The sequence below is a fragment of the Haliotis rufescens genome, unplaced genomic scaffold (genome assembly GCF_023055435.1).
Source record: "Haliotis rufescens isolate VD_foot unplaced genomic scaffold, xgHalRufe1.0.p SCAF_1, whole genome shotgun sequence".
In the NCBI taxonomy this organism is placed as follows: domain Eukaryota; kingdom Metazoa; phylum Mollusca; class Gastropoda; order Lepetellida; family Haliotidae; genus Haliotis; species Haliotis rufescens.
Window position 1 is genome coordinate 39373735 of NW_025963779.1, and position 26215 is coordinate 39399949.

Genomic DNA, 26215 nt, shown 5'->3' on the forward strand with positions numbered 1-26215 from the left:
CTACAGTCACTTATACAGACTGTGTAACAGAAGGATGGATGTCAGTCTCTACAGTCACTTAAACAGACTGTGTAACAGAAGGATGGATGTCAATCTCTACAGTCACTTATACAGACTGTGTAACAGAATGGTGGATGTCAATCTCAAAAGTCACTTATACAGAGTAACAGAATGGTGTATCTCTACAACTTGGCTTATACAGAGCAGGATGGTTTGTCAAAGTAAATTCATCTTTATGCAAGAGGGGGCACGGGTGGCCCAGTCGTCTAAGGCGCCGCGATTCGCTGTGCAGAGTTGCGTCCCTTGAACACACCTGAAACCTATGATTGTGGGTTCGAATCCCGGTTCGCCCCGATTATGTTTCTAGGTTTGTCAGCACCATACCCGTGCTCGTCGGTTTCACCGAAGTGGTAAACGTCTAAGACCTGCATCACTTCGAGCTTTCCTCCCACATTAAGCTGACACGCCGTGATATAACTGGAATACTGTTAAAGGCGGCGTTAAAACAAACTCACTCACTCACTCACTCTTTATGCAAGAACCTTATGGGTCATTTGGAAATTTGATTTTACTGAATCAATGATCATTACGTTGTTGAAATGGACATAATAACCTTTTGTGACGGAAACCTCCACCTAAACGTGATAGAGCCATTTATCATCCAAAACTGGCTTCCAAGGGAGATATTGCGTGGTGAGATCAAGTGATCTCTCCGAAGAAGATATTCTGCAGTGAAATTGCATGACAATGCTTTGCAGACCATGGTGATGTCATCAGTTACAATGACGTCACAATCGAATGACTTCACTTATCTCTCTGCCACTGAAGCTGGTTAGCTGTTTACACTCAAGACACTGGTAATTAATGTTTACAAACTGAAAAAGTTGAAAGAATGAGTTTGGATGAAAAATAGAATCTCAGCCTTGTGTCTTTTTTTATTAAATATATCAATATTCTTTGATAAAACTTTGGCTAATTTGTTCTCGTACCCACGAGGTGTTTTGACAGGGCTAGTTTTGTTACGATCCGATAGGATAAACCGATGAACAATATTTAACCAAACTTAATAGTCACTTAGGAACTCAGTACTGGTTTCTCTGCCTTGGAGTTATCCAGCTGCATCATTATTTATTCAATTTGCATTCAAATACACATTTACAGAGCGAATTGAAGATACTGCGGGACCGGCTGAAACAGTACGAATCTGATGGCGATGTGAGGAGAGCCCCATGTGGCAGGATAGAAGTGGCAGCGGACATACAGAACTGTGACGGTACAGTATACATACATATGTGACGGTCAGATGTACAGACATGTGGCAGGATGGATGTTCCAGTTTACAGACATAACTATGACAGTAAGGTGCACAGACATGTGACAGGATAGATGTTCCAGCTTACATGCATAACTATGACAGTCAGGTGCACAGACATGTGACAGGATAGATGTTCCAGTTTACAGACATAACTATCACAGTCAGGTGTACAGACATGTGGCAGCATAGATGTTCCAGTTTACAGACATAACTATGACAGTCAGGTGTACAGACATGTGACAGGATCGATGTTCCAGTTTACAGACATAACTATCACAGTCAGGTGTACAGACATGTGACAGGATAGATGTTCCAGTTTACAGACATAACTATGACAGTCAGGTGTACAGACATGTGACAGGATACATGTTCGGGTTTACAGACATAACTATGAAAGTAAGGTGTACAGACATGTGAAAGGATAGATGTTCCAGTTTACAGACATAACAATCACAGTAAAGTGTGCAGACATGTGACAGGGTAGATGTTCCAGTTTACATACATAGCTATGACAGTCAGGTGTGCAGACATGTGAAAGGATAGATGTTCCAGTTTACAGACATAACTATCACAGTAAAGTGTGCAGACATGTGACAGGATAGATGTTCCAGTTTACATGCATAACTATGACAGTCAGATGTACATACATGTGACAGGATAGATGTTCCAGTTTACAGACATAACTATGACAGTCAGGTGCACAGACATGTGACAGGATAGATGTTCCAGTTTACAGACATCACTGTAGTAGTCAAGTGTACAGACATGTGACAGGATAGATGTTCCAGTTTACATGCATAACTATGACAGTCAGGTGTACATACATGTGACAGGATAGATGTTCCAGTTTACAGACATAACTATGACAGTCAGGTGCACAGACATGTGACAGGATAGATGTTCCAGTTTACAGACATAACTATCACAGTCAGGTGTACAGACATGTGGCAGCATAGATGTTCCAGATTACAGACATAACTATGACAGTCAGGTGTACAGACATGTGACAGGATAGATGTTCCAGTTTACAGACATAACTATGACAGTCAGGTGAACAGACATGTGACAGGATAGATGTTCCAGTTTACAGACATAACTATCACAGTCAGTTGTACAGACATGTGACAGGATAGATGTTCCAGTTTACAGACATAACTATGACAGTCAGGTGTACAGACATGTGACAGGATAGATGTTCCAGTTTACAGACATAACTATGACAGTCAGGTGCACAGACAAGTGACAGGATAGATGTTCGGGTTTACAAACATAACTATGACAGTCAGGTGTACAGACATGTGACAGGATAGATGTTCGGGTTTACAGACATAACTATGAAAGTAAGGTGTACAGACATGTGAAAGGATAGATGTTCCAGTTTACAGACATAACTATCACAGTAAAGTGTGCAGACATGTGACAGGGTAGATGTTCCAGTTTACATACATAGCTATGACAGTCAGGTGTGCAGACATGTGAAAGGATAGATGTTCCAGTTTACAGACATAACTATCACAGTAAAGTGTGCAGACATGTGACAGGATAGATGTTCCAGTTTACATGCATAACTATGACAGTCAGATGTACATACATGTGACAGGATAGATGTTCCAGTTTACAGACATAACTATGACAGTCAGGTGCACAGACATGTGACAGGATAGATGTTCCAGTTTACAGACATAACTGTAGTAGTCAAGTGTACAGACATGTGACAGGATCGATGTTCCAGTTTACATGCATAACTATGACAGTCAGATGTACATACATGTGACAGGATAGATGTTCCAGTTTACAGACATAACTATGACAGTCAGGTGCACAGACATGTGACAGGATAGATGTTCCAGTTTACAGACATAACTATCACAGTCAGGTGTACAGACATGTTGCAGCATAGATGTTCCAGTTTACAGACATAACTATGACAGTAAGGTGTACAGACATGTGACAGGATAGATGTTCCAGTTTACAGACATAACTATGACAGTCAGGTGTACAGACAAGTGACAGGATAGATGTTCGGGTTTACAAACATAACTATGACAGTCAGGTGTACAGACATGTGACAGGATAGATGTTCGGGTTTACAGACATAACTATGACAGTCAGGTGCACAGACATGTGACAGGATAGATGTTCCAGTTTACAGACATAACTATGACAGTAAGGTGTACAGACATGTGAAAGGATAGATGTTCCAGTTTACAGACATAACTATCACAGTAAAGTGTGCAGACATGTGACAGGGTAGATGTTCCAGTTAACAGAGATAACTATGACAGTCAGGTGTACAGACAAGTGACAGGATAGATGTTCCAGTTGACATACATAGCTATGACAGTCAGGTGTGCAGACATGTGACAGGATAGATGTTCCAGTTTACAGACATAACTATGACAGTAAGGTGTGCAGATATGTGACAGGATAGATGTTCCAGTTAACAGAGATAACTATGACAGTCAGATGTACAGACAGGTGACAGGATAGATGTTCCAGTTTACATACATAGCTATGACAGTCAGGTGTACAGACATGTGCCAGGATAGATGTTCCAGTTTACAGACATAACTATGACAGTCAGAAGTACAGACATGTGACAGGATAGACTTCAGGTTTACAGACATAACTATGACAGTCAGGTGTAGAGACATGTGACAGCATAGATGTTCCAGTTTACATACATAACTATGACAGTCAGGTGCACAGACATGTGACAGGATAGATGTTCCAGTTTACAGACATAACTATGACAGTCAAGTGTACAGACATGTGACAGGATAGATGTTTCAGTTTACAGACATAACTATGACAGTCAGGTGTACAGACATGTGACAGGATAGATGTTCCAGTTTACAGACATAACTATGACAGTCAGGTGTACAGACATGTGGCAGCATAGATGTTCCAGTTAACAGACATAACTATGACAGTCAGGTGTACATACATGTGACAGGATAGATGTTCCAGTTTACATACATAACTATGACAGTCAGGTGCACATACATGTGACAGGATAGATGTTCCAGTTTACAGACATAACTATCACAGTCAGGTGTACAGACATGTGGCAGCATAGATGTTCCAGATTACAGACATAACTATGACAGTCAGGTGCACAGACATGTGGCAGCATAGATGTTCCAGTTAACAGAGATAACTATGACAGTCAGGTGTACAGACATGTGACAGGATAGATGTTTCAGTTTACAGACATAACTATCACAGTCAGGTGTACAGACATGTGAGAGGATAGATGTTTCATTTACAGACATAACTATGACAGTCAAGTGTACATACATGAAGGAGCATAGATGTTCCAGTTAACAGAGATAACTATGACAGTCAGGTGTACAGACAAGTGACAGGATAGATGTTCCAGTTTACATACATAGATATGACAGTCAGGTGTGCAGACATGTGACAGGATAGATGTTCCAGTTTACAGACATAACTATGACAGTAAGGTGTGCAGATATGTGACAGGATAGATGTTCCAGTTAACAGAGATAACTATGACAGTCAGATGTACAGACAAGTGACAGGATAGATGTTCCAGTTTACATACATAGCTATGACAGTCAGGTGTACAGACATGTGCCAGGATAGATGTTCCAGTTTACAGAGATAACTATGACAGTCAGGTGTACAGACATGTGACAGGATGGACTTTAGGTTTACAGACATAACTATGACAGTCAGGTGTAGAGACATGTGACAGCATAGATGTTCCAGTTTACATACATAACTATGACAGTCAGGTGCACAGACATGTGACAGGATAGATGTTCCAGATTACAGACATAACTATGACAGTCAGGTGCACAGACATGTGGCAGGATAGATGTTCCAGTTAACAGACATAACTATGACAGTCAGGTGTACAGACAAGTGACAGGATAGATGTTCCAGTTTACATACATAACTCTGACAGTCAGGTGTACAGACATGTGACAGGATAGATGTTCCAGTTTAAATACATAGCTATGACAGTCAGGTGTGCAGACATGTGACAGGATAGATGTTCCAGTTTACAGAGATAACTATGACAGTCAGAAGTACAGACATGTGACAGGATAGACTTCAGGTTTACAGACATAACTGACAGTCAGGTGTAGAGACATGTGACAGGATAGATGTTCCAGTTTACATACATAACTATGACAGTCAGGTGCACAGACATGTGACAGGATAGATGTTCCAGTTTACAGACATAACTATCACAGTCAGGTGTACAGACATGTGGCAGCATAGATGTTCCAGATTACAGACATAACTATGACAGTCAGGTGCACAGACATGTGACAGGATAGATGTTCCAGTTTACATACATAACTATGACAGTCAGGTGCACAGACATGTGACAGGATAGATGTTCCAGTTTACAGACATAACTATCACAGTCAGGTGTACAGACATGTGGCAGCATAGATGTTCCAGATTACAGACATAACTATGACAGTCAGGTGCACAGACATGTGGCACCATAGATGTTCCAGTTAACAGAGATAACTATGACAGTCAGGTGTACAGACATGTGACAGCATAGATGTTTCAGTTTACAGACATAACTATCACAGTCAGGTGTACAGACATGTGAGAGGATAGATGTTTCATTTACAGACATAACTATAACAGTCAAGTATACATACATGAAGGAGCATAGATGTTCCAGTTAACAGTCATAACTATGACAGTCAGGTGCACAGACATGTGACAGGATAGATGTTCCAGTTAACATACATAACTATGACAGTCAGGTGTACAGACATGTGACAGGATCGATGTTCCAGTTTACAGACATAACTATGACAGCCGGATGTACAGACATCTGACAGGATAAATGTTCCAGTTTACAGACATAACTATGACAGTCAGGTGTACAGACATGTGGCAGCATAGATGTTCCAGATTACAGACATAACTATGACAGTCCAGTGTTCATACATGTGACAGGATAGATGTTCCAGTTTACAGACATAACTATGACAGTCAGATGTACAGACATGTGACAGGATAGATGTTCGAATACATTCATAACTATGACAGTCAGGTGTACAGACATGTGACAGGATAGATGTTCCAGTTTACAGACATAACTATGACAGTCAGGTGCACAGACAAGTGACAGGATAGATGTTCGGGTTTACAAACATAACTATGACAGTCAGGTGTACAGACATGTGACAGGATAGATGTTCGGGTTTACAGACATAACTCTGAAAGTAAGGTGTACAGACATGTGAAAGGATAGATGTTCCAGTTTACAGACATAACTATCACAGTAAAGTGTGCAGACATGTGACAGAGTAGATGTTCCAGTTTACATACATAGCTATGACAGTCAGGTGTGCAGACATGTGAAAGAATAGATGTTCCAGTTTACAGACATAACTATCACAGTAAAGTGTGCAGACATGTGACAGGATAGATGTTCCAGTTTACATGCATAACTATGACAGTCAGATGTACATACATGTGACAGGATAGATGTTCCAGTTTACAGACATAACTATGACAGTCAGGTGCACAGACATGTGACAGGATAGATGTTCCAGTTTACAGACATAACTGTAGTAGTCAAGTGTACAGACATGTGACAGGATAGATGTTCCAGTTTACATGCATAACTATGACAGTCAGATGTACATACATGTGACAGGATAGATGTTCCAGTTTACAGACATAACTATGACAGTCAGGTGCACAGACATGTGACAGGTTAGATGTTCAAGTTTACAGACATAACTATCACAGTCAGGTGTACAGACATGTGGCAGCATAGATGTTCCAGATTACAGACATAACAATGAGAGTCAGGTGTACAGACATGTGACAGGATAGATGTTCCAGTTTACAGACATAACTATGACAGTCAGGTGAACAGACATGTGACAGGATAGATGTTCCAGTTTACAGACATAACTATGACAGTCAGTTGTACAGACATGTGACAGGATAGATGTTCCAGTTTACAGACATAACTATCACAGTCAGGTGTACAGACATGTGACAGGATAGATGTTCCAGTTTACAGACATAACTATGACAGTCAGGTGCACAGACAAGTGACAGGATAGATGTTCGGGTTTACAAACATAACTATGACAGTCAGGTGTACAGACATGTGACAGGATAGATGTTCGGGTTTACAGACATAACTATGAAAGTAAGGTGTACAGACATGTGAAAGGATAGATGTTCCAGTTTACAGACATAACTATCACAGTAAAGTGTGCAGACATGTGACAGGGTAGATGTTCCAGTTTACATACATAGCTATGACAGTCAGGTGTGCAGACATGTGAAAGGATAGATGTTCCAGTTTACAGACATAACTATCACAGTAAAGTGTGCAGACATGTGACAGGATAGATGTTCCAGTTTACATGCATAACTATGACAGTGAGATGTACATACATGTGACAGGATAGATGTTCCAGTTTACAGACATAACTATCACAGTCAGGTGCACAGACATGTGACAGGATAGATGTTCCAGTTTACAGACATAACTGTAGTAGTCAAGTGTACAGACATGTGACAGGATCGATGTTCCAGTTTACATGCATAACTATGACAGTCAGATGTACATACATGTGACAGGATAGATGTTCCAGTTTACAGACATAACTATGACAGTCAGGTGCACAGACATGTGACAGCATAGATGTTCCAGTTTACAGACATAACTATCACAGTCAGGTGTACAGACATGTGGCAGCATAGATGTTCCAGTTTACAGACATAACTATGACAGTAAGGTGTACAGACATGTGAAAGGATAGATGTTCCAGTTTACAGACATAACTATGACAGTCAGGTGTACAGACATGTGACAGGATAGATGTTCCAGTTTACAGACATAACTATGACAGTCAGGTGCACAGACATGTGACAGGATAGATGTTCCAGTTTACAGACATAACTATGACAGTAAGGTGTACAGACATGTGAAAGGATAGATGTTCCAGTTTACAGACATAACTATGACAGTAAGGTGTACAGACATGTGACAGGATAGATGTTCCAGTTAACAGAGATAACTATGACAGTCAGATGTACAGACAAGTGACAGGATAGATGTTCCAGTTTACATACATAGCTATGACAGTCAGGTGTGCAGACATGTGACAGGATAGATGTTCCAGTTTACAGAGATAACTATGACAGTCAGGTGTACAGACATGTGACAGGATAGACTTTAGGTTTACAGACATAACTATGACAGTCAGGTGTAGAGACATGTGACAGCATAGATGTTCCAGTTTACATACATAACTATGACAGTCAGGTGCACAGACATGTGACAGGATAGATGTTCCAGATTACAGACATAACTATGACAGTCAGGTGCACAGACATGTGGCAGGATAGATGTTCCAGTTAACAGACATAACTATGACAGTCAGGTGTACAGACAAGTGACAGGATAGATGTTCCAGTTTACATACATAACTCTGAAAGTCAGGTGTACAGACATGTGACAGGATAGATGTTCCAGTTTAAATACATAGCTATGATAGTCAGGAGTGTAGACATGTGACAGGATAGATGTTCCAGTTTACAGAGATAACTATGACAGTCAGAAGTACAGACATGTGACAGGATAGGCTTCAGGTTTACAGACATAACTATGACAGTCAGGTGTAGAGACATGTGACAGCATAGATGTTCCAGTTTACAGACATAACTATGACAGTCAGGTGCACAGACATGTGACAGGATAGATGTTCCAGTTTACAGACATAACTATGACAGTCAAGTGTACAGACATGTGACAGGATAGATGTTTCAGTTTACAGACATAACTATGACAGTCAGGTGTACAGACATGTGACAGGATAGATGTTCCAGTTTACAGACATAACTATGACAGTCAGGTGTACAGACATGTGGCAGCATAGATGTTCCAGTTAACAGACATAACTATGACAGTCAGGTGTACATACATGTGACAGGATAGATGTTCCAGTTTACATACATAACTATGACAGTCAGGTGCACAGACATGTGACAGGATAGATGTTCCAGTTTACAGACATAACTATCACAGTCAGGTGTACAGACATGTGGCAAGATAGATGTTCGAGATTACAGACATAACTATGACAGTCAGGTGCACAGACATGTGGCAGCATAGATTTTCCAGTTAACAGAGATAACTTTGACAGTCAGGTGTACAGACATGTGACAGGATAGATGTTTCAGTTTACAGACGCAACTATCACAGTCAGGTGTACAGACATGTGAGAGGATAGATGTTTCATTTACAGACATAACTATGACAGTCAAGTGTACATACATGAAGGAGCATAGATGTTCCAGTTAACATACATAACTATGACAGTCAGGTGTACAGACATGTGACAGGATCGATGTTCCAGTTTACAGACATAACTATGACAGCCGGATGTACAGACATGTGACAGGATAAATGTTCCAGTTTACAGACATAACTATGACAGTCAGGTGTACAGACATGTGGCAGCATAGATGTTCCAGATTACAGACATAACTATGACAGTCCAGTGTTCATACATGTGAAAGGATAGATGTTCCAGTTTACAGACATAACTATGACAGTCAGATGTACAGACATGTGACAGGATAGATGTTCGAATACATTCATAACTATGACAGTCAGGTGTACAGACATGTGACAGGATAGATGTTCCAGTTTACAGACATAACTATGACAGTCAGGTGCACAGACAAGTGACAGGATAGATGTTCGGGTTTACAAACATAACTATGACAGTCAGGTGTACAGACATGTGACAGGATAGATGTTCGGGTTTACAGACATAACTCTGAAAGTAAGGTGTACAGACATGTGAAAGGATAGATGTTCCAGTTTACAGACATAACTATCACAGTAAAGTGTGCAGACATGTGACAGGGTAGATGTTCCAGTTTACATACATAGCTATGACAGTCAGGTGTGCAGACATGTGAAAGGATAGATGTTCCAGTTTACAGACATAACTATCACAGTAAAGTGTGCAGACATGTGACAGGATAGATGTTCCAGTTTACATGCATAACTATGACAGTCAGATGTACATACATGTGGCAGCATAGATGTTCCAGTTAACAGACATAACTATGACAGTCAGGTGTACAGACATGTGACAGGATAGATGTTTCAGTTTACAGACACAACTGTCACAGTCAGGTGTACAGACATGTGAGAGGATAGATGTTTCATTTACAGACATAACTATGACAGTCAAGTGTACATACATGAAGGAGCATAGATGTTCCAGTTAACATACATAACTATGACAGTCAGGTGTACAGACATGTGACAGGATCGATGTTCCAGTTTACAGACATAACTATGACAGCCGGATGTACAGACATGTGACAGGATAAATGTTCCAGTTTACAGACATAACTATGACAGTCAGGTGTAGAGACATGTGGCAGCATAGATGTTCCAGATTACAGACATAACTATGACAGTCCAGTGTTCATACATGTGAAAGGATAGATGTTCCAGTTTACAGACATAACTATGACAGTCAGATGTACAGACATGTGACAGGATAGATGTTCGAATACATTCATAACTATGACAGTCAGGTGTACAGACATGTGACAGGATAGATGTTCCAGTTTACAGACATAACTATGACAGTCAGGTGCACAGACAAGTGACAGGATAGATGTTCGGGTTTACAAACATAACTATGACAGTCAGGTGTACAGACATGTGACAGGATAGATGTTCGGGTTTACAGACATAACTCTGAAAGTAAGGTGTACAGACATGTGAAAGGATAGATGTTCCAGTTTACAGACATAACTATCACAGTAAAGTGTGCAGACATGTGACAGGGTAGATGTTCCAGTTTACATACATAGCTATGACAGTCAGGTGTGCAGACATGTGAAAGGATAGATGTTCCAGTTTACAGACATAACTATCACAGTAAAGTGTGCAGACATGTGACAGGATAGATGTTCCAGTTTACATGCATAACTATGACAGTCAGATGTACATACATGTGACAGGATAGATGTTCCAGTTTACAGACATAACTATGACAGTCAGGTGCACAGACATGTGACAGGATAGATGTTCCAGTTTACAGACATAACTGTAGTAGTCAAGTGTACAGACATGTGACAGGATCGATGTTCCAGTTTACATGCATAACTATGACAGTCAGATGTACATACATGTGACAGGATAGATGTTCCAGTTTACAGACATAACTATGACAGTCAGGTGCACAGACATGTGACAGGATAGATGTTCCAGTTTACAGACATAACTATCACAGTCAGGTGTACAGACATGTGGCAGCATAGATGTTTCAGTTTACAGACATAACTATGACAGTGCAGTGTTCATACATGTGACAGGATAGATGTTCCAGTTTACAGACATAACTATGACAGTCAGATGTACAGACATGTGACAGGATAGATGTTCGAATACATTCATAACTATGACAGTCAGGTGTACAGACATGTGACAGGATAGATGTTCCAGTTTACAGACATAACTATGACAGTCAGGTGCACAGACAAGTGACAGGATAGATGTTCGGGTTTACAAACATAACTATGACAGTCAGGTGTACATACATGTGACAGGATAGATGTTCCAGTTTACAGACATAACTCTGAAAGTAAGGTGTACAGACATGTGAAAGGATAGATGTTCCAGTTTACAGACATAACTATCACAGTAAAGTGTGCAGACATGTGACAGGGTAGATGTTCCAGTTTACATACATAGCTATGACAGTCAGGTGTGCAGACATGTGAAAGGATAGATGTTCCAGTTTACAGACATAACTATGACAGTAAAGTGTGCAGACATGTGACAGGATAGATGTTCCAGTTTACAGACATAACTATGACAGTCAGGTGCACAGACATGTGACAGGATAGATGTTCCAGTTTACAGACATAACTGTAGTAGTCAAGTGTACAGACATGTGACAGGATCGATGTTCCAGTTTACATGCATAACTATGACAGTCAGATGTACATACATGTGACAGGATAGATGTTCCAGTTTACAGACATAACTATGACAGTCAGGTGCACAGACATGTGACAGGATAGATGTTCCAGTTTACAGACATAACTATCACAGTCAGGTGTACAGACATGTGGCAGCATAGATGTTCCAGTTTACAGACATAACTATGACAGTAAGGTGTAAAGACATGTGACAGGATAGATGTTCCAGTGTACAGACATAACTATGACAGTCAGGTGTACAGAAAAGTGACAGGATAGATGTTCGGGTTTACAAACATAACTATGACAGTCAGGTGTACAGACATGTGACAGGATAGATGTTCCAGTTTACAGACATAACTATGACAGTCAGGTGTACAGGCATGTGAAAGGATAGATGTTCCAGTTTACAGACATAACTATCACAGTAAAGTGTGCAGACATGTGACAGGGTTGATGTTCCAGTTAACAGAGATAACTATGACAGTCAGGTGTACAGACAAGTGACAGGATAGATGTTCCAGTTTACATACATAGCTATGACAGTCAGGTGTGCAGACATGTGACAGGATAGATGTTCCAGTTTACAGACATAACTATGACAGTAAAGTGTGCAGACATGTGACAGGATAGATGTTCCAGTTAAGAGAGATAACTATGACAGTCAGATGTACAGACAAGTGACAGGATAGATGTTCCAGTTTAGATACATAGCTATGACAGTCAGGTGTACAGACATGTGACAGGATAGATGTTCCAGTTTACAGAGATAACTATGACAGTCAGTTGTACAGACATGTGACAGGATAGACTTCAGGTTTACAGACATAACTATGACAGTCAGGTGTAGAGACATGTGACAGCATAGATGTTCCAGTTTACATACATAACTATGACAGTCAGGTGCACAGACATGTGGCAGGATAGATGTTCCAGTTAACAGACATAACTATGACAGTCAGGTGTACAGACAAGTGACAGGATAGATGTTCCAGTTTACATACATAACTCTGACAGTCAGGTGTACAGACATGTGACAGGATAGATGTTCCAGTTTAAATACATAGCTATGACAGTCAGGTGTGCAGACATGTGACAGGATAGATGTTCCAGTTTACAGAGATAACTATGACAGTCAGAAGTACAGACATGTGACAGGATAGACTTCAGGTTTACAGACATAACTATGACAGTCAGGTGTAGAGACATGTGACAGCATAGATGTTCCAGTTTACATACATAACTATGACAGTCAGGCGCACAGACATGTGACAGGATAGATGTTCCAGTTTACAGACATAACTATGACAGTCAAGTGTACAGACATGTGACAGGATAGATGTTTCAGTTTACAGACATAACTATGACAGTCAGGTGTACAGACATGTGACAGGATAGATGTTCCAGTTTACAGACATAACTATGACAGTCAGGTGTACAGACATGTGGCAGCATAGATGTTCCAGTTAACAGACATAACTATGACAGTCAGGTGCACAGACATGTGACAGGATAGATGTTCCAGTTTACAGACATAACTATCACAGTCAGGTGTACAGACATGTGGCAGCATAGATGTTCCAGTTAACAGAGATAACTATGACAGTCAGGTGTACAGACATGTGACAGGATAGATGTTTCAGTTTACAGACATAACTATCAAAGTCAGGTGTACAGACATGTGAGAGGATAGATGTTTCATTTACAGACATAACTATGACAGTCAAGTGTACATACATGAAGGAGCATAGATGTTCCAGTTAACAGTCATAACTATGACAGTCAGGTGCACAGACATGTGACAGGATAGATGTTCCAGTTAACATACATAACTATGACAGTCAGGTGTACAGACATGTGACAGGATCGATGTTCCAGTTTACACACATAACTATGACAGCCGGATGTACAGACATGTGACAGGATAAATGTTCCAGTTTACAGACATAACTATGACAGTCAGGTGTACAGACATGTGGCAGCATAGATGTTCCAGATTACAGACATAACTATGACAGTCCAGTGTTCATACATGTGACAGGATAGATGTTCCAGTTTACAGACATAACTATGACAGTCAGATGTACAGACATGTGACAGGATAGATGTTCGAATACATTCATAACTATGACAGTCAGGTGTACAGACATGTGACAGGATAGATGTTCCAGTTTACAGACATAACTATGACAGTCAGGTGCACAGACAAGTGACAGGATAGATGTTCGGGTTTACAAACATAACTATGACAGTCAGGTGTACAGACATGTGACAGGATAGATGTTCGGGTTTACAGACATAACTCTGAAAGTAAGGTGTACAGACATGTGAAAGGATAGATGTTCCAGTTTACAGACATAACTATCACAGTAAAGTGTGCAGACATGTGACAGGGTAGATGTTCCAGTTTACATACATAGCTATGACAGTCAGGTGTGCAGACATGTGAAAGGATAGATGTTCCAGTTTACAGACATAACTATCACAGTAAAGTGTGCAGACATGTGACAGGATAGATGTTCCAGTTTACATACATAACTATGACAGTCAGGTGCACAGACATGTGGCAGGATAGATGTTCCAGTTAACAGACATAACTATGACAGTCAGGTGTACAGACAAGTGACAGGATAGATGTTCCAGTTTACATACATAACTCTGACAGTCAGGTGTACAGACATGTGAAAGGATAGATGTTCCAGTTTAAATACATAGCTATGACAGTCAGGTGTGCAGACATGTGACAGGATAGATGTTCCAGTTTACAGAGATAACTATGACAGTCAGAAGTACAGACATGTGACAGGATAGACTTCAGGTTTACAGACATAACTATGACAGTCAGGTGTAGAGACATGTGACAGCATAGATGTTCCAGTTTACATACATAACTATGACAGTCAGGTGCACAGACATGTGACAGGATAGATGTTCCAGTTTACAGACATAACTATGACAGTCAAGTGTACAGACATGTGACAGGATAGATGTTTCAGTTTACAGACATAACTATGACAGTCAGGTGTACAGACATGTGACAGGATAGATGTTCCAGTTTACAGACATAACTATGACAGTCAGGTGTACAGACATGTGGCAGCATAGATGTTCCAGTTAACAGACATAACTATGACAGTCAGGTGTACATACATGTGACAGGATAGATGTTCCAGTTTACATACATAACTATGACAGTCAGGTGCACAGACATGTGACAGGATAGATGTTCCAGTTTACAGACATAACTATCACAGTCAGGTGTACAGACATGTGGCAGCATAGATGTTCCAGATTACAGACATAACTATGACAGTCAGGTGTACAGACATGTGGCAGCACAGATGTTCCAGTTAACAGAGATAACTATGACAGTCAGGTGTACAGACATGTGACAGGATAGATGTTTCAGTTTACAGACATAACTATCACAGTCAGGTGTATAGACATGTGAGAGGATAGATGTTTCATTTACAGACATAACTATGACAGTCAAGTGTACATACATGAAGGAGCATAGATGTTCCAGTTAACAGTCATAACTATGACAGTCAGGTGCACAGACATGTGACAGGATAGATGTTCCAGTTAACATACATAACTATGACAGTCAGGTGTACAGACATGTGACAGGATCGATGTTCCAGTTTACAGACATAACTATGACAGCCGGATGTACAGACATGTGACAGGATAAATGTTCCAGTTTACAGACATAACTATGACAGTCAGGTGTACAGACATGTGGCAGCATAGATGTTCCAGATTACAGACATAACTATGACAGTCCAGTGTTCATATATGTGACAGGATAGATGTTCCAGTTTACAGACATAACTATGACAGTCAGATGTACAGACATGTGACAGGATAGATCTTCGAATACATTCATAACTATGACAGTCAGGTGTACAGACATGTGACAGGATAGATGTTCCAGTTTACAGACATAACTATGACAGTCAGGTGCACAGACAAGTGACAGGATAGATGTTCGGGTTTACAAATATAACTATGACATTCAGGTGTACAGACATGTGACAGGAAAGATGTTCGGGTTTACAGACATAACTCTGAAAGTAAGGTGTACAGACATGTGAAAGGATAGATGTTCCAGTTTACAGACATAACTATCACAGTAAAGTGTGCAGACATGTGACAGGGTAGATGTTCCAGTTTACATACATAGCTATGACAGTCAGGTGTGCAGACATGTGAAAGGATAGATGTTCCAGTTTACAGACATAACTATCACAGTAAAGTGTGCAGACATGTGACAGGATAGATGTTCCAGTTTACAGACATAACTATGACAGTCAGGTGAACACACATGTGACAGGATAGATGTTCCAGTTTACAGACATAACTATGACAGTCAGTTGTACAGACATGTGACAGGATAGATGTTCCAGTTTACAGACATAACTATCACAGTCAGGTGTACAGACATGTGACAGGATAGATGTTCCAGTTTACAGACATAACTATGACAGTCAGGTGCATAGACAAGTGACAGGATAGATGTTCCGGTTTACAAACATAACTATGACAGTCAGGTGTACAGACATGTGACAGGATAGATGTTCGGGTTTACAGACATAACTATGAAAGTAAGGTGTACAGACATGTGAAAGGATAGATGTTCCAGTTTACAGACATAACTATCACAGTAAAGTGTGCAGACATGTGACAGGGTAGATGTTCCAGTTTACATACATAGCTATGACAGTCAGGTGTGCAGACATGTGAAAGGATAGATGTTCCAGTTTACTGACATAACTATCACAGTAAAGTGTGCAGACATGTGACAGGATCGATGTTCCAGTTTACATGCATCACTATGACAGTCAGGTGTACAGACATGTGACAGGATAGATGTTCTAGTTTAAATACATAGCTATGACAGTCAGGTGTGCAGACATGTGACAGGATAGATGTTCCAGTTTACAGAGATAACTATGACAGTCAGAAGTACAGACATGTGACAGGATAGACTTCAGGTTTACAGACATAACTATGACAGTCAGGTGTAGAGACATGTGGCAGCATAGATGTTCCAGTTTACATACATAACTATGACAGTCAGGTGCACAGACATGTGACAGGATAGATGTTCCAGTTTACAGACATAACTATGACAGTCAAGTGTACAGACATGTGACAGGATAGATGTTTCAGTTTACAGACATAACTATGACAGTCAGGTGTACAGACATGTGACAGGATAGATGTTCCAGTTTACAGACATAACTATGACAGTCAGGTGTACAGACATGTGGCAGCATAGATGTTCCAGTTAACAGACATAATTATGACAGTCAGGTGCACAGACATGTGACAGGATAGATGTTCCAGTTTACAGACATAACTATCACAGTCAGGTGTACAGACATGTGGCAGCATAGATGTTCCAGATTACAGACATAACTATGACAGTCAGGTGCACAGACATGTGGCAGCATAGATGTTCCAGTTAACAGAGATAACTATGACAGTCAGGTGTACAGACATGTGACAGGATAGATGTTTCAGTTTACAGACATAACTATCACAGTCAGGTGTACAGACATGTGAGAGGATAGATGTTTCATTTACAGACATAACTATGACAGTCAAGTGTACATACATGAAGGAGCATAGATGTTCCAGTTAACAGTCATAACTATGACAGTCAGGTGCACAGACATGTGACAGGATAGATGTTCCAGTTAACATACATAACTATGACAGTCAGGTGTACAGACATGTGACAGGATCGATGTTCCAGTTTACAGACATAACTATGACAGCCGGATGTACAGAAATGTGACAGGATAGATGTTCGGGTTTACAAACATAACTATGACAGTCAGGTGTACAGACATGTGACAGGATAGATGTTCGGGTTTACAGACATAACTCTGAAAGTAAGGTGTACAGACATGTGAAAGGGTAGATGTTCCAGTTTACAGACATAACTATCACAATAAAGTGTGCAGACATGTGAAAGGATAGATGTTCCAGTTTACAGACATAACTATCACAGTAAAGTGTGCAGACATGTGACAGGATAGATGTTCCAGTTTACATACATAACTATGACAGTCAGGTGCACAGACATGTGGCAGGATAGATGTTCCAGTTAACAGACATAACTATGACAGTCAGGTGTACAGACAAGTGACAGGATAGATGTTCCAGTTTACATACATAACTCTGACAGTCAGGTGTACAGACATGTGACAGGATAGATGTTCCAGTTTAAATACATAGCTATGACAGTCAGGTGTGCAGACATGTGACAGGATAGATGTTCCAGTTTACAGAGATAACTATGACAGTCAGAAGTACAGACATGTGACAGGATAGACTTCAGGTTTACAGACATAACTATGACAGTCAGGTGTAGAGACATGTGACAGCATAGATGTTCCAGTTTACATACATAACTATGACAGTCAGGTGCACAGACATGTGACAGGATAGATGTTCCAGTTTACAGACATAACTATGACAGTCAAGTGTACAGACATGTGACAGGATAGATGTTTCAGTTTACAGACATAACTATGACAGTCAGGTGTACAGACATGTGACAGGATAGATGTTCCAGTTTACAGACATAACTATGACAGTCAGGTGTACAGACATGTGGCAGCATAGATGTTCCAGTTAACAGACATAACTATGACAGTCAGGTGTACATACATGTGACAGGATAGATGTTCCAGTTTACATACATAACTATGACAGTCAGGTGCACAGACATGTGACAGGATAGATGTTCCAGTTTACAGACATAACTATCACAGTCAGGTGTACAGACATGTGGCAGCATAGATGTTCCAGATTACAGACATAACTATGACAGTCAGGTGTACAGACATGTGGCAGCACAGATGTTCCAGTTAACAGAGATAACTATGACAGTCAGGTGTACAGACATGTGACAGGATAGATGTTTCAGTTTACAGACATAACTATCACAGTCAGGTGTACAGACATGTGAGAGGATAGATGTTTCATTTACAGACATAACTATGACAGTCAAGTGTACATACATGAAGGAGCATAGATGTTCCAGTTAACAGTCATAACTATGACAGTCAGGTGCACAGACATGTGACAGGATAGATGTTCCAGTTAACATACATAACTATGACAGTCAGGTGTACAGACATGTGACAGGATCGATGTTCCAGTTTACAGACATAACTATGAAAGCCGGATGTACAGACATGTGACAGGATAAATGTTCCAGTTTACAGACATAACTATGACAGTCAGGTGTACAGACATGTGGCAGCATAGATGTTCCAGATTACAGACATAACTATGACAGTCCAGTGTTCATATATGTGACAGGATAGATGTTCCAGTTTACAGACATAACTATGACAGTCAGATGTACAGACATGTGACAGGATAGATGTTCGAATACATTCATAACTATGACAGTCAGGTGTACAGACATGTGACAGGATAGATGTTCCAGTTTACAGACATAACTATGACAGTCAGGTGCACAGACAAGTGACAGGATAGATGTTCGGGTTTACAAATATAACTATGACATTCAGGTGTACAGACATGTGACAGGAAAGATGTTAGGGTTTACAGACATAACTCTGAAAGTAAGGTGTACAGACATGTGAAAGGATAGATGTTCCAGTTTACAGACATAACTATCACAGTAAAGTGTGCAGACATGTGACAGGGTAGATGTTCCAGTTTACATACATAGCTATGACAGTCAGGTGTGCAGACATGTGAAAGGATAGATGTTCCAGTTTACAGACATAACTATCACAGTAAAGTGTGCAGACATGTGACAGGATAGATGTTCCAGTTTACAGACATAACTATGACAGTCAGGTGAACACACATGTGACAGGATAGATGTTCCAGTTTACAGACATAACTATGACAGTCAGTTGTACAGACATGTGACAGGATAGATGTTCCAGTTTACATACATAACTATCACAGTCAGGTGTACAGACATGTGACAGGATAGATGTTCCAGTTTACAGACATAACTATGACAGTCAGGTGCATAGACAAGTGACAGGATAGATGTTCCGGTTTACAAACATAACTATGACAGTCAGGTGTACAGACATGTGACAGGATAGATGTTCGGGTTTACAGACATAACTATGAAAGTAAGGTGTACAGACATGTGAAAGGATAGATGTTCCAGTTTACAGACATAACTATCACAGTAAAGTGTGCAGACATGTGACAGGGTAGATGTTCCAGTTTACATACATAGCTATGACAGTCAGGTGTGCAGACATGTGAAAGGATAGATGTTCCAGTTTACTGACATAACTATCACAGTAAAGTGTGCAGACATGTGACAGGATCGATGTTCCAGTTTACATGCATCACTATGACAGTCAGATGTACATACATGTGACAGGATAGATGTTCCAGTTTACAGACATAACTATGACAGTCAGGTGCACAGACATGTGACAGGATAGATGTTCCAGTTTACAGACATAACTGTAGTAGACAAGTGTACAGACATGTGACAGGATCGATGTTCCAGTTTACATGCATAACTATGACAGTCAGATGTACATACATGTGACAGGATAGATGTTCCAGTTTACAGACATAACTATGACAGTCAGGTGCACAGACATGTGACAGGATAGATGTTCCAGTTTACAGACATAACTATCACAGTCAGGTGTACATACATGTGACAGGATAGATGTTCCAGTTTACAGACATAACTATGACAGTCAGGTGCACAGACATGTGACAGGATAGATGTTCCAGTTTACAGACATAACTGTAGTAGTCAAGTGTACAGACATGTGACAGGATCGATGTTCCAGTTTACATGCATAACTATGACAGTCAGATGTACATACATGTGACAGGATAGATGTTCCAGTTTACAGACATAACTATGACAGTCAGGTGCACAGACATGTGACAGGATAGATGTTCCAGTTTACAGACATAACTATCACAGTCAGGTGTACAGACATGTGGCAGCATAGATGTTCCAGTTTACAGACATAACTATGACAGTAAGGTGTACAGACATGTGACAGGATAGATGTTCCAGTTTACAGACATAACTATGACAGTCAGGTGTACAGACAAGTGACAGGATAGATGTTCGGGTTTACAAACATAACTATGACAGTCAGGTGTACAGACATGTGACAGGATAGATGTTCGGGTTTACAGACATAACTATGACAGTCAGGTGCAAAGACATGTGACAGGATAGATGTTCCAGTTTACAGACATAACTATGACAGTAAGGTGTACAGACATGTGAAAGGATAGATGTTCCAGTTTACAGACATAACTATCACAATAAAGTGTGCAGACATGTGACAGGGTAGATGTTCCAGTTAACAGAGATAACTATGACAGTCAGGTGTACAGACAAGTGACAGGATAGATGTTCCAGTTTACATACATAGCTATGACAGTCAGGTGTGCAGACATGTGACAGGATAGATGTTCCAGTTTACAGACATAACTATGACAGTAAGGTGTGCAGACATGTGACAGGATAGATGTTCCAGTTAACAGAGGTAACTATGACAGTCAGATGTACAGACAAGTGACAGGATAGATGTTCCAGTTTAGATACATAGCTATGACAGTCAGGTGTACAGACATGTGACAGGATAGATGTTCCAGTTTACAGAGATAACTATGACAGTTAGGTGTACAGACATGTGACAGGATAGACTTTAGGTTTACAGACATAACTATGACAGTCAGGTGTAGAGACATGTGACAGCATAGATGTTCCAGTTTACATACATAACTATGACAGTCAGGTGTACAGACATGTGACAGGATAGATGATCCAGTTTACAGACATAACTATGACAGTCAGGTGCACAGACATGTGACAGGATAGATGTTCCAGATTACAGACATAACTATGACAGTCAGGTGCACAGACATGTGGCAGGATAGATGTTCCAGTTAACAGACATAACTATGACAGTCAGGTGTACAGACAAGTGACAGGATCGATGTTCCAGTTTACATACATAACTCTGACAGTCAGGTGTACAGACATGTGACAGGATAGATGTTCCAGTTTAAATACATAGCTATGACAGTCAGGTGTGCAGACATGTGACAGGATAGATGTTCCAGTTTACAGAGATAACTATGACAGTCAGAAGTACAGACATGTGACAGGATAGACTTCAGGTTTACAGACATAACTATGACAGTCAGGTGTAGAGACATGTGACAGCATAGATGTTCCAGTTTACATACATAACTATGACAGTCAGGTGCACAGACATGTGACAGGATAGATGTTCCAGTTTACAGACATAACTATGACAGTCAAGTGTACAGACATGTGACAGGATAGATGTTTCAGTTTACAGACATAACTATGACAGTCAGGTGTACAGACATGTGACAGGATAGATGTTCCAGTTTACAGACATAACTATGACAGTCAGGTGTACAGACATGTGGCAGCATAGATGTTCCAGTTAACAGACATAACTATGACAGTCAGGTGTACATACATGTGACAGGATAGATGTTCCAGTTTACATACATAACTATGACAGTCAGGTGCACAGACATGTGACAGGATAGATGTTCCAGTTTACAGACATAACTATCACAGTCAGGTGTACAGACATGTGGCAGCATAGATGTTCCAGATTACAGACATAACTATGACAGTCAGGTGCACAGACATGTGGCAGCATAGATGTTCCAGTTAACAGAGATAACTATGACAGTAAGGTGTACAGACATGTGACAGGATAGATGTTTTAGTTTACAGACATAACTATCACAGTCAGGTGTACAGACATGTGAGAGGATAGATGTTTCATTTACAGACATAACTATGACAGTCAAGTGTACATACATGAAGGAGCATAGATGTTCCAGTTAACAGTCATAACTATGACAGTCAGGTGCACAGACATGTGACAGGATAGATGTTCCAGTTAACATACATAACTATGACAGTCAGGTGTACAGACATGTGACAGGATCGATGTTCCAGTTTACAGACATAACTATGACAGCCGGATGTAGAGACATGTGACAGGATAACTGTTCCAGTTTACAGACATAACTATGACAGTCAGGTGTACAGACATGTGGCAGCATAGATGTTCCAGATTACAGACATAACTATGACAGTCCAGTGTTCATACATGTGACAGGATAGATGTTCCAGTTTACAAACATAACTATGACAGTCAGGTGTACAGACATGTGACAGGATAGATGTTTCATTTACAGACATAACTATGACAGTCAGGTGTACAGACATGTGAAAGGATAGATGTTCCAGTTTACAGACATAACTATCACAGTAAAGTGTACAGACATGTGACAGGATAGATGTTCCAGTTAACAGAGATAACTATGACAGTCAGGTGTGCAGACATCTGACAGGATAGATGTTCCAGTTTACATACATAACTCTGACAGTCAGGTGTACAGACATGTGACAGGATAGATGTTCCAGTTTACATACATAGCTATGACAGTCAGGTGTGCAGACATGTGACAGGATAGATGTTCCAGTTTACAGAGATAACTATGACAGTCAGAAGTAGAGACATGTGACAGGATAGACTTTAGGTTTACAGACATAACTATGACAGTCAGGTGTAGAGACATGTGACAGCATAGATGTTCCAGTTTACATACATAACTCTGACAGTCAGGTGTACAGACATGTGACAGGATAGATGTTCCAGTTTACATACATAGCTATGACAGTCAGGTGTGCAGACATGTGAAAGGATAGATGTTCCAGTTTACAGACATAAGTATGACAGTCAGAAGTACAGACATGTGACAGGATAGACTTCAGGTTTACAGACATAACTATGACAGTCAGGTGTAGAGACATGTGACAGGATAGATGTTCCAGTTTACAGACATAACTATGACAGTGAAGTGTACAAACATGTGACAGGATCGATGTTTCAGTTTACAGACATAACTATGACAGTCAGGTGTACAGACATGTGACAGGATAGATGTTCCAGTTTACAGACATAACTATGACAGTCAGGTGTACAGACATGTGGCAGCATAGATGTTCCAGTTAACAGACATAACTATGACAGTCAGGTGTACATACATGTGACAGGATAGATGTTCCAGTTTACAGACATAACTATGACAGTCAGGTGCACAGACATGTGACAGGATAGATGTTCCAGTTTACAGACATAACTATCACAGTCAGGTGTACAGACATGTGGCAGCATAGATGTTCCAGATTACAGACATAACTATGACAGTCAGGTGCACAGGCATGTGGCAGCATAGATGTTCCAGTTAACAGAGATAACTATGACAGTCAGGTGTACAGACATGTGAGAGGATAGATGTTTCATTTACAGACATAACTATGACAGTCAAGTGTACATACATGAAGGAGCATAGATGTTCCAGTTAACAGTCATAACTATGACAGTCAGGTGCACAGACATGTAACAGGATAGATGTTCCAGTTTACAGACATAACTATGATCGTCAGGTGTACAGACATGTAACAGGATAGATGTTCCAGTTTACATGCATAACTATGACAGTCAGGTGTACAGACATGTGACAGGATCGATGTTCCAGTTTACAGACATAACTATGACAGCCGGATGTACAGACATGTGAAAGGATAAATGTTCCAGTTCACAGACATAACTATGACAGTCCAGTGTTCATACATGTGACAGGATAGATGTTCCAGTTTACAGACATAACTATGACAGTCAGATGTACAGACATGTGACAGGATAGATGTTCGAATACATTCATAACTATGACAGTCAGGTGCACAGACATGTGACAGCATAGATGTTCCAGTTTACAGACATAACTATGACAGTCAGGTGTACAGACATGTGACAGGATAGATGTTTCAGTTTACAGACATAACTGTAGTAGTCAAGTGTACAGACATGTGAAAGGATAGATGTTCCAGTTTACAGACATAACTATGACAGTCAGGTGCACAGACATGTGACAGGATAGATGTTTCAGTTTACAGACATAACTATGACAGTAAGGTGTACAGACAAGTGACAGGATAGATGTTCCAGTTTACAGACATAACTATGACAGTCAGGTGGATAGACATGTGAAAGGATAGATGTTTCAGTTTACAGACTTAACTATGACAGTCAAGTGTACAGACATGTGGCAGCATAGATGTTCAAGTTAACAGACATAACTATGACAGTCAGGTGTACAGACATGTGACAGGATAGATGTTCAAGTTTACAGACATAGCTATGACAGTCAGGTGTACAGACATGTGAAAGGATAGATGTTCCAGTTTACATACATAGCTATGACAGTCAGGTGTGCAGACATGTGACAGGATAGATGTTCCAGTATACAGAGATAACTATGACAGTCAAGTGTACAGACATGTGACAGGATAGACTTCAGGTTTACAGACATAACTATGACAGTCAGGTGTAGAGACATGTGACAGCATAGATGTTCCAGTTTACATACATAACTATGACAGTCAGGTGCACAGACATGTGACAGGATAGATGTTCCAGTTTACAGACATAACTATGACAGTCAGGTGTACAGACATGTGGCAGCATAGATTTTCCACTTAACAGACATAACTATGACAGTCAGGTGTACAGATATGTGACAGGATAGATGTTCCAGTTTACATACATAACTATGACAGTCAGGTGCACAGACATGTGACAGGATAGATGTTCCAGTTTACAGACATAACTATGACAGTCAGGTGTACAGACATGTGGCAGCATAGATGTTCCAGATTACATACATAACTATGACAGTCAGGTGCACAGACATGTGGCAGCATAGATGTTCCAGTTAACAGACATAACTATGACAGTCAGGTGTACAGACATGTGACAGGATAGATGTTTCAGTTTACAGACATAACTATCACAGTCA

General features: G+C 40.3%; 1 protein-coding gene across 1 annotated transcript in view; it reads left to right on the top strand.

Annotated features, from left to right (window-relative positions):
* The window catches only part of LOC124135758 (voltage-gated hydrogen channel 1-like), a 97127-nt gene that overhangs the window by 61994 nt on the left and 8918 nt on the right, over nucleotides 1-26215 (top strand). Inside the window, exon 8 of the mRNA XM_046501292.2 lies at nucleotides 1162-1273. Coding sequence (XP_046357248.1) covers nucleotides 1162-1273 — 112 coding nt within the window. The remainder of the gene's footprint in view (nucleotides 1-1161; nucleotides 1274-26215) is intronic.